Source organism: Schistocerca americana, chromosome 4 (genome assembly GCF_021461395.2).
Source record: "Schistocerca americana isolate TAMUIC-IGC-003095 chromosome 4, iqSchAmer2.1, whole genome shotgun sequence".
NCBI classification, from domain to species: Eukaryota; Metazoa; Arthropoda; class Insecta; order Orthoptera; family Acrididae; genus Schistocerca; species Schistocerca americana.
Window position 1 is genome coordinate 469,716,211 of NC_060122.1, and position 15,623 is coordinate 469,731,833.

The 15,623-nt window shown below is 40.3% G+C and overlaps 1 protein-coding gene across 1 annotated transcript in view; it reads left to right on the forward strand.

The window, feature by feature from the left end:
* LOC124613550 (E3 ubiquitin-protein ligase MYCBP2-like) overlaps positions 1–15,623 on the forward strand; it is a gene marked incomplete at its 5' end in the record, with an annotated part of 333,858 nt that overhangs the window by 244,699 nt on the left and 73,536 nt on the right. Inside the window, 4 exons of the mRNA XM_047142262.1 lie at positions 9,232–9,624; positions 13,357–13,511; positions 14,495–14,717; positions 14,946–15,173. Coding sequence (XP_046998218.1) covers positions 9,232–9,624; positions 13,357–13,511; positions 14,495–14,717; positions 14,946–15,173 — 999 coding nt within the window. The remainder of the gene's footprint in view (positions 1–9,231; positions 9,625–13,356; positions 13,512–14,494; positions 14,718–14,945; positions 15,174–15,623) is intronic.

Here is a 15,623-nt window from a genome sequence, read left to right on the forward strand (position 1 = left end):
GTAAATCAGTTTTAGTATCAGACAGTATTCTCTTGTACCCATCGTTTTCACTTTTTGATTTCCAACATTGCAGTCTATTACTAAAATTCAGCCTCCATGGTCTGAGGGATGACCATTTATAGCATCTGCTGAGGCAGTATTTTCTCTTTTAGTTATTATGTGATCTACAGCTTTTGCACTCGTATGGGCCGTTCTCGTCAGGATAAGTGCAAGCAACTCATTAAACATTTAAGGCCTCAACAGATTCTTGAGACACACGACAGCTTACAATAGTTTTAATGGTAGTGTACTTCATAACAATGTTAGCCTTCATATGTCGTCTGATATCTGTCTGGCAGGTATGGTTATAAGAAACTTTTAGCTATTCCCCTGATTTATTTCCATTTAATTAAGTGGCAATTCATGAGAAATTGTATCACATCCACGAAAGATTTGCCATGCTTCCTTTGTTTTCACTAATTGTATACGTACTAGACTACATACAGCAGATGATGCTGAGTAACATTTTCTGAAATTGCGTACTCTTCTTCCACAATGCTTTTTTCCTGTTTTTATCTCAGGGCAACATTTATTTCATATACTTTCCCTAAGACTGGAACTAGACTATTGGTCAGTAGTTTTCTTGCCAATAGTTTTCTTTTTTTGTCAACACTATCATTTTCTGCAGTTGCTTAAAAATGGTGAATTTTAATCCACACTTTCATTAAAATTTTCATTGAACAGGTGAATTAGAAGAGGAATGAGTGGGTGCAAGAACGTATCCAATCTGACCTAGGAGGAGCAACTTTTGTTAGTTTCACACCGGGTGTGGAAATAATTTTGATGTTCTATGAAAAATGACTGGGAGCACTTTCTGCCAGCCATTATCCATTATATCTTCTTGTTTTATTGAATCTGATACTGAATTGATATTTCTGTCTGTTGGGCAGAACAAGAAGTTAGTTTAGTTTTGTGCAGTTTCTTTCTTCCTATTTTTTTGGGGGGCGGGGGGTCAGCTTCTGCTTTCTTCCTATCACTTGTTACACACATGGGCAAGTGCCTGCATTGTATCTGTGGTAATGGAGGGTCGTGGTGGAATGTAGATCATTTAAAGAGTAAGGGTAACAACTCACCAAATAGTAGAGATAAAGTAGAGGTGCTGAGCCATCAAAATGAACGTAAACAAGACTGAGAACTTTCCTAACCTTTGGATGAAACCTTTTGCAGGACTGTAAAGTACACACACACACACACACACACACACCCATACAAACACACACGTGTAACTACATTACCTGCTTGACCACATTGTGCTGGCGTTGCAACCCAAGCTCTACTATTCAGTGAGTTGTCGTCTTTACTCAGCTGTAAGCTGTACCTTTTTCATGCATATACACTTTTTTTTTTTTTTAACTTGGTATGGTGTTCTAGAATTTCACAATCAGAAGTTATGCGAAATAATAAAATGATTATTAAAAGTGGTATTAACTGTGTAAATATCTAAAACATTCACACTTCCAATCTTCAGTTGTTTGCTAGTAATTCTGGGCTCTGGTTTTCAGCTAAATCTCTCATTTACTCAGTTCTACACTGGTCTGTTAGTGTTCTTTGATCTTACTGTTTTGCCGGCTGGTGTGCCCTAGCGGTTCTAGACACTTCAGTCTGGAACTGCGCAACCGCTACGGTCACAGGTTCGAATCCTGCCTTGGGCATGGATGTGTGTGATGTCCTTAGGTTAGTTAGGTTTAAGTAGTTCTAAGTTCTAGGGGACTGATGACCTCAGATGTTAGGTCCCAAAGTGCTCAGAGCCATTTGAACCATTTTTGATCTTACTGTTTTTGTTGTGCAGTTTCTTTGAGGTGTATATTCAAGGCTTCCTTATATGCTTTTGAACAAGTTTCGTAGTTGACTAATGTGCCAGAGAACCCTCTTAACTCTATTTTTCCAAATTATAAACATATTTTCCTTCAGTTGTTTTAATAGTTAATAGTTTTGAACTGGATGTATTACTCTGAAGTATGCAAAGGTTTTTGTATATATATATATATATATATATATATATATATATATATATATATATAATGGAAGGAAACATTCCACGTGGGAAAAATTATATATAAAAACAAAGATGAGGTGACTTACCGAACAAAAGCGCTGGCAGGTCGATAGACACACAAACAAACACACAAAATTCAAGCTTTCGCAACAAACTGTTGCCTCATCAGGAAAGAGGGAAGGAGAGAGGAAGACGAAAGGAAGTGGGTTTTAAGGGAGAGGGTAAGGAGTCATTCCAATCCCGGGAGCGGAAAGACTTACCTTAGGGGGAAAAAAGGACAGGTATACACTCGCACACACGCACATATCCATCCACACATACAGACACAGACAAATATGTCTGCTTGTGTCTGTATGTGTGGATGGATATGTGCGTGTGTGCGAGTGTGTACCTGTCCTTTTTTCCCCCTAAGGTAAGTCTTTCCGCTCCCGGGATTGGAATGACTCCTTACCCTCTCCCTTAAAACCCACTTCCTTTCGTCTTCCTCTCTCCTTCCCTCTTTCCTGATGAGGCAACAGTTTGTTGCGAAAGCTTGAATTTTGTGTGTTTGTTTGTGTTTGTTTGTGTGTCTATCGACCTGCCAGCGCTTTTGTCCGGTAAATTTTTTTCTTCGCGGTGTATATTTTTTCAAGTGTCAGAATGTAGTGAGGATCCCAAACGGAGATATGGTGGAATGAGGGCTGTGTAGTGCTGGAATGGGAACAGGGAATGGTCTAGATGGGAGAGGACAATGACTAACAAAGGTTGAGGCCAGGAGAGTTACAGGAACATAGGATATATTGCAAGGAAATTCCCACCAGTGGATTTCAGAAAAGCTGGTGTTGGGGGGAAGGATCCATATGGCACAGGCTGTGAAGCAGTCATTGAAATGAAGGATGTCATGTTTGGCAGGATGCTCAGCAACAGGGTGATCCACTTGTTTCTCTGCCACAGTTTGCCAGTGGCCACTCATGCGGACGTTGGTTGTCATGCCCACATAGAATGCAGTGCAGTGGTTGCAGCTCAGCTTGTAGATCACATGACTGGTTTCACAGGTAGCCCTGTCTTTGATGGGATAGGTGATGTTTGTGACCCATACGTCCTCCTACCACCACCTACTCACAAACATCACCTATCCCATAAAAGGCAAGCTTACCTTTGAAACCAGTCACATTATCTACAAACTCAGCTGCAACCACTGTGCTGCATTCCATGTGGGCATGACAACCAACAAGCTGTCCTAGCTGTCTGCACTAGTCACTGCTACCTCACAATTTTTCTCTCAGAATATACTGGACAGATTTCTGCCATGACTGCTGGTTAGTAAAAGAGCACTCCTCTTTTTTTCCTTGGTGATCCGTGTTTGTTATTAACAACAGCTGCAAAAACTCCATTCACTTTCAGCACACTGATTTTTACAATCTCATGATCATTTGGAGAGTGGTTATCACAGTCACTTGTTTGCAAAACATAACTTTTGTTCTCTCTCTCTCTCTCTCTCTCTCTCTCTCTCTCTCTCTCTCTCTCTCTCTCTTACAAACTATCTTTTTGTGACACTTTTATCCACTCTGGCAATTTATTGCTTTTGACTTGCATAACTTCACTTGGTGCTGGTTGTAGTCGCAGATTCTGATTTTCTTTCTTGAGTGAGTGAATATCACTTCTTAAAGCATTGACTATGAATCGTAAGCTTGAAATTAGCTCGTTTAGCATTGTTATTTCAGTGTTACAGTTCTTACAAACCCTTTTTTTAACCGCACAACTGTAACTTTTTTTCAAGTTAGAATCACACACTTTTACACTCACGACCACCTTGTGTAAGGTACGTAAACATAATAGAGAACCTTGCTAGCTTTCAGATGAATTCTTTTTCAGAGCTATGGCGTACCCCCACTCCACCCCATCCCCTGCACCCCGCTCCACACACACAAACCTGTATGGGTACATTGCCCCAGCTGACTACATTGTGCTGGCACTGCAGTTAATTTGATGTTATTTATTGGCAACACCAATAAAGAACATGTAAACACAGACTGAAATTAATTACAAAATCTCTCCAAGCACAGATGGGGGACTTAAGTAGATGTGGTGGTTGTTTGAAATTGTGTGTTTCAATAGATTTGTGGCGTAGTTGAAAGAGCTGTAGATCTAAAATAAAAGGTATACAGAAGTTGCATGTTTCACTGCAGACTGAAACACTTTGCCTGGATAATTTGCAACCATTAGCATCATGACCATGATAATCAGCAATATGGCTTCCACTACTGGTAATTGACCTCCTCCCGACTTCTTCATTTATTAGTCAGCAGATATGCGCTTCTGTTTTGTTTGTACACATTTCCTAATGTCATCCGCACACCTTTCATTACGTCAGTTTTTTCTTATCTTTTGGAATCCACGAGATTACTTTCTCGGTTAGTCAACTATCCATTCACCTGGCTGTTTGCTCTGCCCACCTCCATTTCAACTGCATTATATTTTCCATTCCAGTTTCTAGTCTGATCCATCTCTCTGTGTTCTATCTTTCCCAATAACTCCTGACATGCATCTCTCCAATGCTCTCTGAGCATCTGTCTGTTTCAGAATTTTCTGCCATTAAAAGTCCATGCCTCACTTCTGTAAAGCAAAAGTGATAATATATACTGATGGGAACTTTCTACTGACAGGCTTAGTTTTAATTCTCTGTTTAATTTATACCAAAAATCTGAAAATGCTTCAGGTCATATTTACTCCCCTTATTCCTTTTCCTGTACACCCAGACATTGTCTTCAAGTGCTCTATCTATTGGTTCTATGACTTTGTTATTAATTTGATGCATATTCTTTTCAATGCAGGTATTATAAATTATTTTGTTCTCTATCAAATTTTGCCATGTGTCATTGAAGTTTATCTGCACTAGAGCCAGTCATTACATTATCATTTACCAAATGTAGGTGATTTGCATATATTCTATTAACACATCATCCTCCTCCTTTTTTCACAGTTTAGTGAACTGGCAATTTCTTCTAGTGGCACTGATAAATATTTTGATGTATAATCTGCTTGCTTGACTCCTGTTACAATTTGGTACAGTTCTGATGATGTCTAACAGAAACTGTAGCATTCTTGTACATGTGGTCATACTGCTAGATTTGTCATTGACTGAATCATTGCCTTGCCTGCGAGCGCATGAAATGACGTACCACTGCCCATTTTGGTGGATATGTTATCCAATGGGGTTGCTTCAGCCACCATGTAAAACGATTAGTCATGGTAGGGATATATCGTTGTTTGTTGGAAGAAGGCAGTGGATCCACAACATTGACAAGGACATGTGCAAATTACATGTTGGTAATTGGAAAGTTCCCATCCAGTGCATGTATGTGATGGTTGATCTTGCTGCGTTGGCATTGGACATACGTGCGAGTTCATTCACAGCAGTCTTTTTGCATTCTTAGCCACACAAAGCAAAGGAAGACCAGGTGAACAGCTGATCTGATGCCAGAACAACTTAAGTTGTGCAGGTTGTCAAAGGCAGGCATGCATGGTGCTGCCAGCAAGAATGGACTTGGCTTTGAGGCCACAGTATATTTTGATGATGTTGGTACTAGGCACATCGATTGACCTCAACTCAGAACTGTCGACATCTCATTGAGGTAGTTTTGAAGGTGTCAGTCAGATCTCTGTGCCTCGATGAGTCGGGCAAAAGCCTTAGTGCTAGACTCAAGACAGGCAATTGGCCAATATATTGTCAGTCCCCTGTATGTGTCTGACATCTTGTGATTAATTGTACTGTGAAAATTAATTGGCTGTGCTGGCAAGGTGAGCTGTAATTTGTTGTTCTGCCAGAATGCATATATAATGGATTGTGGTCTGTAAAAATCATGAACTCCATTGCTTCCAGTTGTGGGCAGAAACATTTTATTGTAAGTGCTCCACTTCTGCTGAGATGAGGACAGTTTATGGGAGTAAAAAGCCAAAAGTTGCCACACATCCTCATGGAACTGTTGTAGAGTGGCACCATTTGCTGTTTGACTCAACATTGACCACCAGTGTGAGAGGTGCTTCCAATTCTGGATGAGTGAGGAGTAGTGCATCCACTAAGCTACACTTCAGCACTTCATAGGGCTGAACTCGCGGTGTCAGTCCACTGGGTTGGTGAAATCCTTTTGATTTTTGGGCCAGCGACTGCTGTGGCTAGAGGTTCTTGTAATGCCACTGAGTATGCCAGACATCAGTGGTAGAAGTTTAGTATGCTGAGAAAACATTGTAACGTCCAAATGGCGTGTGAGAGCATGATCTGCAAAATGCCTTGTACCTTTTCAGGCTGAGGAAGTGAGCCCTTGGACAAAATTCGTTGCCCTAAAAATATCAGTCTGTGGCTATCCAAAAACATGCTTGGTTGTGTGCAGTACCATGCCATTTTTATTTAGCCATTGCAAGACTTGTATCAAGTGTTGCTCATGCTGGTTCACAGTTGACAAGAAGATGAGGATGTCATCTAAGTAAGTGAAACTGAAGGGGAGTCCCTATAGCACCACATCAATAAACTGCTGCCATGTTTTTGTGGCATTTTGCAAATCAAATGTCATATACAGACTCTCAAACAATCCAAATGGGATGATGATGGCAGTTTTTGGAATTTTTTCTTCCACTGCAGGTACCTGTGTACATACCTTAACACATCGTCATGCCACATAATGCATAGCTCTAATCCTACAGTAGAGGAACGGTATACCGATCTGGCACCATCTATGCATTGAAGGCACAGTAATACTCGCACAGATGTCACGCTTCATTTTACTTTGGCACCAGATGTAAGGGAGAGGACCATGGACCAGTGGGTGGCTGTGTAATCCCCTCTCTCTACATGGCATTAAATTCTGCCTTTGCGATCGCTAAGCAATCTGGGACCAGATGTCATGGTCAACACGAAAGTGGTGCGCTGTCTGTAGTCTTGATGTACAGTGTCATGACATGCCTCTTTTGGTGCTCCAGGGGGTTGTTCCAAGGTCAGCAACCATTGTAGTAGGCATGTGTACTCCCCAGCATCCATCTGCACGACTTTGGCTATGTGCACCACTGCACAGTGACAAAAAACTGAAGTTGCCAATCTGGGTAAGCCATCCAACAATTGTGCATTCACTATGTCCAGTAGGGGGTGGTAGTATGCCAACAGATCAGCCCTGGTGATGGGCTCAGTGTCATCCGTGATCATAAAATTCCATATGAACACTCAGCACAGCCCCAGGTCCAATTCCATACATTGAAGAGTTGTTTGGAGAGGGCAAGTGGAATAAGTTTGCTGGTCTACAACAACATAGCAGTCTCTGGAGGAGGATACACAAGTTTGACCTGGTATTCCCTAAATATTTGCAGCCTGACTTCCAGTCACTGATGAAAAGGTGCTGAGATGACACTTGGCAACCAGAGGCAGCACCTACATCTGACTGCTGCTGGCATTTGGGTATGTGCATGGTGATGTGCAATTGTGTGTCTGGCCCTCAGATCTACATCTACATCTACATATATACTCCACTAGCCACCAGGCAGTGTGTGGCGGAGAGCACAATTTGCGCCAAAGTCATCCCCCCCCTCTCTCTGTTCCACTCGCGGATTGTGTGAGGGGAAAACGACTGTCTTAATGCAGACTTAGTGCTGGTATTGTTTGCTTGTTTGGATGTTGATGAGGTGGTGGAGAAACGACTTCTAGACCTTCTGCAGTACTGGTTTGTGTCGCCGTAGCTGCAGTACCGGGATACCAACTCATCTATTTGCTTGATGAGGGCCTCGACCTTAGCTGCCAGATTATCATAATGCACCCATGTGATTGTTGTTGAACTAGGCGGAGCCACGTCACAGCCAGTGCATCAGTTGGGCCAAGAACATGACGCTGTCAGCTCTTCATTACACATAGTGACCAATGCATCAGTTAGAATAGGAACTATAGCATCTGCTATCCTGTCAGTCAAGTCAACCACTGAGTCCAAAGGCAGCTCCATCTGTGACGGTCTTATGGCTTTCATCTGTGGCAGCAAGTGGTTGCTTCACAAAGTGCCCAGCACTGTTCCAGTGCCCAACTTGCTGTGCAAATGCCTTAAATAATGGCAAGGGTTTAGCTCCTCTATATCCTCTTGGGTTAACACTTGTTGGAGGCATTCCTATTGTGATGTGGAAACCCGATGTGACAATTCTGATGTTAGCTTTTCGTACATGTTGACTCAGAGTGGTGCAATGATCAAATCTTCCACTTCAGCAGCATAATGTTGCTCCAGCTGACTATTGACTAAAGCAAATTTAGGGGAGTCTGCCACAGTACACACTTAGAGGAAACTGGCTTCCATTTGCACAAACCGTAGTGCTGGGTTGTGTGGCCAGAATGGGGGCAGTCACGAAATTGACAAGATAATTGCCACCGATTAATTCATCATACCAGCTCGGGGGTAGTCAAACCTCCTGTTGTTTCAAGTTGGGGTCACCATGATGCTCGTACTGCTAGATTCCTTGTTGTCCAATTTGTCGTCTAGCCTGTAGGTGCATGAAATGGCTTATCATTATGTAAGCAAACCGTCTCTCTGTTGCTTTTGTCTAAAGAGTTAAACTCTTTACAAAGAAACAGCAAGTACAGAAGCTTGACGACACATAATCATAGTACAGATAAACTATATTTGAACTAAAACTTCCTTGTTGCTAAGGAATGAACAATACTAGAACACACATAAAAATCACAAAAATTCTCTGATGCCTTAGAATAATTCATTGCGATATCATCGCTATAGTAGCTGACATGGACAGCAGATTGCTATCTGCACTGTAACAATGCTTATACGTATACTTCACATAGCCACCCACACAACACAGCTCAACACTGCACTGCACTATACGGCAAAAGAACTGGAGCTCAGTCACTACGTATATATTATTCAGCAGCGATATATATGGTGAATCAGTGCCTTATGTGTCCGATTTCGCTAGTACCAATTTTGTTGAAACTGAGGGTGAAAAGCTTTCACATGAATTCATACACACTGGCTGTAATTTCAGGCAAAGCTTGAAGATAATCCATTGTACTAATCCATTCCTAAAGCCAACTTGTTTCTCTGCTTGATCAAACATCAATCTTTTCTTCTGTGCAGTTGGTTTTATGATTGCTGTGAGAAATGTTAACTCATAATTGCAATGAAAAGTCATCAATCTCCAGTAAAATATGTATAATTGCCTCATTTTATGGTTTACAGGTATGCGTGCATATAGTTCAAGCTATTCGTAAAGAAGCAGTGCGAGTTCGTGAAGACTGGGAGACACTACTTTGCTCAGGCCAGCAGCAGCATGCAAGTTCTGCAACAACTGGAGCAGCAGCTGCAATGACAACATCAACAACAGCAGCAACAACAATAACAACAACAGTGACAAGTGCTGGTACTTCCAGCAATGCCAGTAAAGAAGGTGCAAGTACCAACACAGAGGGAAGCACAAAACCAGCTGCTGATACCTATTGTTTTGAAATGTTGTCAATGGTACTGGCTCTGAGTGGTAGCAGTGTTGGCCGCAGCTACCTGGCACATCAGTACGGTCTTCTAAGAGACTTATTGAGTCTGCTTCATACAGGTTCTGCACGTGTTCAGCGCCAAGTGAGTCAGTGCATAAATATTTCATTTTTCACTTTCATCTCTCTGTTTGAAGGCTATAAATAATAAGTTGAGAAAAAAACAAGCATTTATCAATTAAAATTTATTAAAAATAATGTCTGCAAAAGCTGAATAATGAGACTAAAGCAAACTAACTCTGGAAATATTACAAAAAATGCTTCTCTGAATAATGGGTATCGCATTATAAATGGAAAGTGTCAAAAGAGAAGCTGATTACCCAGTATCACATTCAGTAGATGATGTAAAAGAGATACTAGCTTACCAGAAGTTTTCTGAAATATTTCTTCCTGAAAATACATAAACCATAGATTGACAGAGAGGAGCCAATGTTTAACACTGTGGTGTATGGAGAGGCTCACAGTGATTAAAGTATTAACGTTCCACTATTTTTGTAACAAATAAAATCTGAAAGATGAACTATGAATGAGAGTGGGTTCCTGGCAATGATTTACTTAACCTCATTCTTGTTTCTTTGTTTCCTGTTTTCTTTTTATACATTTTTTTAAAAGAGAAATGTTTGATACAATAACTTGTTTGTTACTTTTTCAGTGGCCTCTCAGAATTTTATGTCACTCATTGATAGGAGGTGTTTGGATTTCTAAATCTACAGCTGTACACATACTGTGTTTTGAAGTCCCCAATTGGGATCACAAAGGGCAATTATTAACAATTTGTTGAATGCACTGAAACACTAACAAAATGCTGCATAGTTCATAAGAGTTACTTTATGTAAATTAATTTTTGCAGCTCTACAATCAGAACAATTGAAGTTAACACCACTGGAATCACAGTGCTGGAAACCCCTCATAGGCGATGCTGAAATCAATCACTTGGCTTAATGGTATCACTGTCCACCAAAATAGAACTTTATAGCAACAGTTGAAACATCATGATACTCAGATCCCAAGCAGGCCCAATCATTACATGATGGTATCATGAACAATTGATTTATTGCAGAGTTTTCATCAGTTCTTCATTCGACCATGAAGAGGAATACATTACATACTGGACAGAAGTCACTTTCTGGAGGTGCTATCTGCTCACCACTTACTGTGACCTTGCCTGTTGTAGGTGTAATAATGTGTATTGCTAGTATGATGTCATCCAATGATACATTCGGCAGGACTACAAAATCCCTCACTCGCTAAATCAGCACCCAGGGCCAGAAGCAGATGCCTTGGCATGGGTGAAGAGGTGAAGAAGCAAGAGCTTCGAAGGAAAGCTGTTGTACTTCATTGGGTCTTGCTATGATCATCATAGACATTTAAAAATTAGTGAAAAGTGGTTACTTAGTGACTTGGGAAATTTAAAAGGTACGAGCTATGCCACTGAGGGATCTGACTTTCCTAGAGCATGTGTGTGTAAATATCTGTCAAAACTAAGATGAATTGCGAAGTATGTAATTAAACTTTCATCTTACAGCAGGCCTCAAGAATATAAATTTTCTATTCAAGCCTTAAAGATTTGTGAACCATGAAGTGTACCTTTCTAAGTCTGATTTCCTGTGTCGGTAAAATTCTAACTGGGCTGCAATCATATGCATTTAAATCGAAAAATGTTCTGCCAACAAAGCATAAATGTCTGAAAGAGGTCATTTTGAGCCTTCTGACACTGGGACCAATTTCTGCATGAAAGAATATAACTGGAGTTAGGTGGATAGTAAAAATGTCTGCTGCCACTGTGTGTACCAAATGTCAGTTTCCTGAGAATGTTGTGGTAACCACTTCTGGTGAATGTCCCAGTCCTCTTGTGTGTCATTAAATCAGTGGAAAGCCAGAGTAGCTGGCAGGGATTGCAGTTGGTGATGAGCTGAGCTGTCAATGGAGAGGAACACATTTGCCTTCAAATAGAAGTGAAAATGATCCTGCAGCCACTTGACCTTAAATCAGTTAGCTGACAGGCACACATGACCTATTGGCAGGAGATGCTTTCTCTTCCACTCGCAGTAATCCTGCTGGACGTAAATGTAGTGAGAGGTATCGGTAGGAGGGCATTATCCATCGATCATCTAGTGGGGATTACAAGACTCTGCAAACCATTGAGAAATACGTAGCACTTACAAGGTATATGGAGGATGTGAAAAATGACTGTTTAAGTGTCTTGGTGCTTGCTATAACTAGACTAAACTTTTATTCATAGGACTGAGACACAGTGGGCTGTAGTATATCCCTAGACTGTTCACTTAATAACGTTTCTTGAAACTTTGTAAATTTTGGTCTGTGGAATAAGTAGCATGTATTTCAAAGAGTGTGCCCTTTCACGTTTTTCAGTATTTCTACGACGTTCTCCTATGAGTCAAACAACCAAGTGAAAATTTTGCTGCCTGTCTTTGTATATGTATAACATATCCTGTTGGTCCTATTTGGTCTAAGTCCCACATCCTGTCTACAACTCAATTGTAGGATGCATGAGTGGGTTGTTAGCAATCTTACAAATTGTCGACTAAGCTATATCCAACCTTGTTCCTTCCCTTATTAAAAACAGTGTGTTTCTATGCACTTATATTTATCTGAACAGCTGTCAACTGCTCTGTTTTCTTGCAGAAGTCATTAAGTTTCTGTAATTTGAATGGTTTGCGTTTGCTCCTGTTGACTAAACTTTGTTTACTTCCCAGACTCACCTTTCTCACTCCTTCACATCTTTGTCTGGGTAAAGAACTGAGCAGTTCATCCATTCCATTATTTTGAAAAGAATAGATTGATGCTCACCATATAAAGAAGATGTTGACTAGCAGACAGGCACAACGAAGAAACTGTTGTAGATTTAACTTTCGACAAAAAGGTCTTCTTCTGAGGTAGAAAGGACACACACACACACACACACACACACACACACACACACATAACCACTGTCTCTGGCCACTGAGTTTATTCATTTCTGTTGCTTTCTTCACAGGTCATCTGTGTGTGTGAGAGAGAGTTGTGCTTGTGGGTGTTTTTTCTACTTCAGATGGAGGACTTTTGGCCAAAATCTAAAATGTGTAGCTGTCTTTTCATTGTGCCTGTCTGCAACTCTATGTCACTGCTACACAGTGAGTAGCAGTCTGTCCTTTTCTTAATATTATTATTATTTCAGCCTGGACTTTTCATTGTTTGATTTATCCTTTCCAGTGTCTTCCTATACGTATTTCTTTGCTCTTTGGTACATTTAGCGTTGGCGAAGTCATGAATTATTTTGAAAGCTCAAATTACACCACTAGCTTATTGCTAATAGTCCAAAAATTTGTTTACTTGGTCATCTTATTTGTCTGCATCATGTCTTTATAACTTAAAGATTCAACTTTCCAAATGCATTCATTTTGTGTCCCATAGTGGCAATGGTTTGTGATCCATTAAGAGCAGCTACTCTGCGTCAGTCATTTAAAAGGCAGAGAGAGCAGTACGGTAAGAAGACCAATACATGTTTCTTGGCTTTGTATCTGAATCAGAAGTTATACAATAAGTTTACCACATATCCAGTTTTCTTTCATTGCAGAGTTTGTTTAAGATATAATCCATCTCATTTTAATTTTAATATCTTTGTAGTTTGTTTACATGTAATTCTGCAATTTGTTTTTCACTTCTTATCCTACAACTGACCACAGGAATTCCCTATCTGTTGATAAGGGCAGTTTGTTTGTTATTTGGTATACTTTTCTAATTCCTGATGATGTATAAAGAAACATTTTTTGTTACATTATTTCTTGTTTACTCACTTCTGTTGCTTTCACCATAGGTCACTTCACTACTGAGGCGTATGCTACCTGAAGTGTCGCCAGATGTGTTGGGCAACATCATGGGAGTAAGGAAGCTGCCTCCAGCTGACTTCAGTATTGTTTCTGTTGCAAGCAAAAGTCCTGGAGACAACGAACCACCATTTGACATTCACAGGTATGTAAGAGCTTCAATTATCCATGCTTTCTCCGCATCATTGTTGTCATCATAAACATCATTAATAGTTTCTTTTATCATTGGGATTTTATGTGCAATTTATTTTGAGACCAGTTCATTTTGTGAAGTAGGAACAGAGAAGTGACTGTGATCTTTTTAGACAAATTGTGTACATAATTCCTTGACCTTGCAAAATTTAAGTCAATACATCAATACCAGACATATCTTAGCATAGACATAGCAAAGAATATGCTAGAAAAGCTACTAGAAGGTAGTCATAGGTGACATTTGAGCATGGAAAGGGCCAAATCAAAGACAATGACAATTACTGAACCTCTTTCATGTCATGTGCCATAGAAATCATACTGCTTAGATGTACATCAGTAGCTGTTTATTTTAATATCTGGTACATCACTGGACACTGAAGTTTTGAATTACCTTAAGTACGTTCAAAAACTGTTTCAACATGGAATCCAGGACATGGTATGGCTGTTTAATACATGATGAAGTAGCCATAACAAAACTGATCACTTTGACAAGGCATTCCCCGATCTCACTGGTCCAAATCAATAGCACTCCGTCTTCAGGCCTTGAGTGACCTACTGGGACCATCTGACCGCCGTGTCATCCTCAGTGGAGGATGTGGATAGGAGGGGCGTGGGGTCAGCACACTGCTCTCCCGGTTGTTATGATGGTATTCTTGACTGAAGCCACTGCTATTCGGTCGAGTAGCTCCTCAATTGACATCACAAGGCTGAGTGCACCCCGGTCCAAATCAACAGTATCAAAAATTTCATCCAGGAAGCTCTTAATCTCAAATGTAGGCAGAAGTTATCTTTGTGAGTTTCTTATAATAATTTAAGTCAATTCAAAGCGACAGTGACTTTGGATAACTTTTAATGTTGTAAAACATAAATGCAATAATTTTATTTGCACATATTAATCTTTATACTGTAAGTAAAGTGAGAATAAACATGTTACAGGATTGGTATACTGGATGTGTTCCTGAGCTGTATAGCAAAAGCACTGACTGTTCAAGTTAAGGTAAAAGGAAAAGATTCTCTTGGAGGAAAAGGTTTGACTACTGTAACACTTGCAACATCAATACATCCCCGAGACTTTGTTGGTGATCGCTGGTGGCTGAGAGGTTGTATTTCGAGAAAACTGGCTGAAGTCATCATTCAACTAATGAAGGACATGGCTGCTGTATGTATTCTATTAGATTCCTATCTAAAAAGTAATTGCAGTTTTACACAGTGTGCATATTGTTAAAGAAGTTCCATTCTGACAGTTGTAACTGATGAACACAATTTAGGACACAATTTAACAGATGCAGTCTTATAAAAAAATTTGTTATTTTTAAGTAAATTTAGATGTTAATAAATTAAAAAATTTCAAATAAAGTTAAATAAATCTCTTTGGTTCACCTTTAAGGGCAAGTTGTCAGAAGTGTGGGCTGATGTGACAAAAGGTGCAGTGGCAGAGAATATTCTGAATTTGACAAAGCTGGACGAGAATCAGCGTGGCCCAACTGAATGCCTACATACTCCTACACTGTGGTTGGCACTTGCTTCTTTGTGTGTGCTTGATAGTGATCATGTTGAACGCCTTTCATCTGGACAATGGAGTGGTACAGCTGATGGGCAGCCTCCACCACCAAGAGTAAGATGACAAGTTCTGTTCAATTTACTTTATTTGTTACTGTGTTCATATTAATAATCTTTATATAGGAACAAAGAATATCTACAATATGGAAAGGATAGATAGCTACTGACCACATAGAGGAGCTGTTGAGTCACAGACAGGCACAGTGAAACAGAATGGTAGAAATGTTCAACTTTTGGACTGTGTCCTTCATCAGAATTAGAAAAGAGACACACATTCTAACAATCACAACTCACACACATATAGCCACTGTCATCTGCAGGCACCAAAGACTGACGGCAACAGCATCTGAGGTGAGCATCAATCTAGATGGTGTAGATAGTGGGGGTATGGATGAGATGCGAGGCAGAGAGCGGGAGGAATAACGGGTAGGGGTGGGGGATGGTACTAGTGCTGCTTGTGGGAGCATGCAGGGATGTGGTGAGAACAGGATAGGGTATAGGCTGC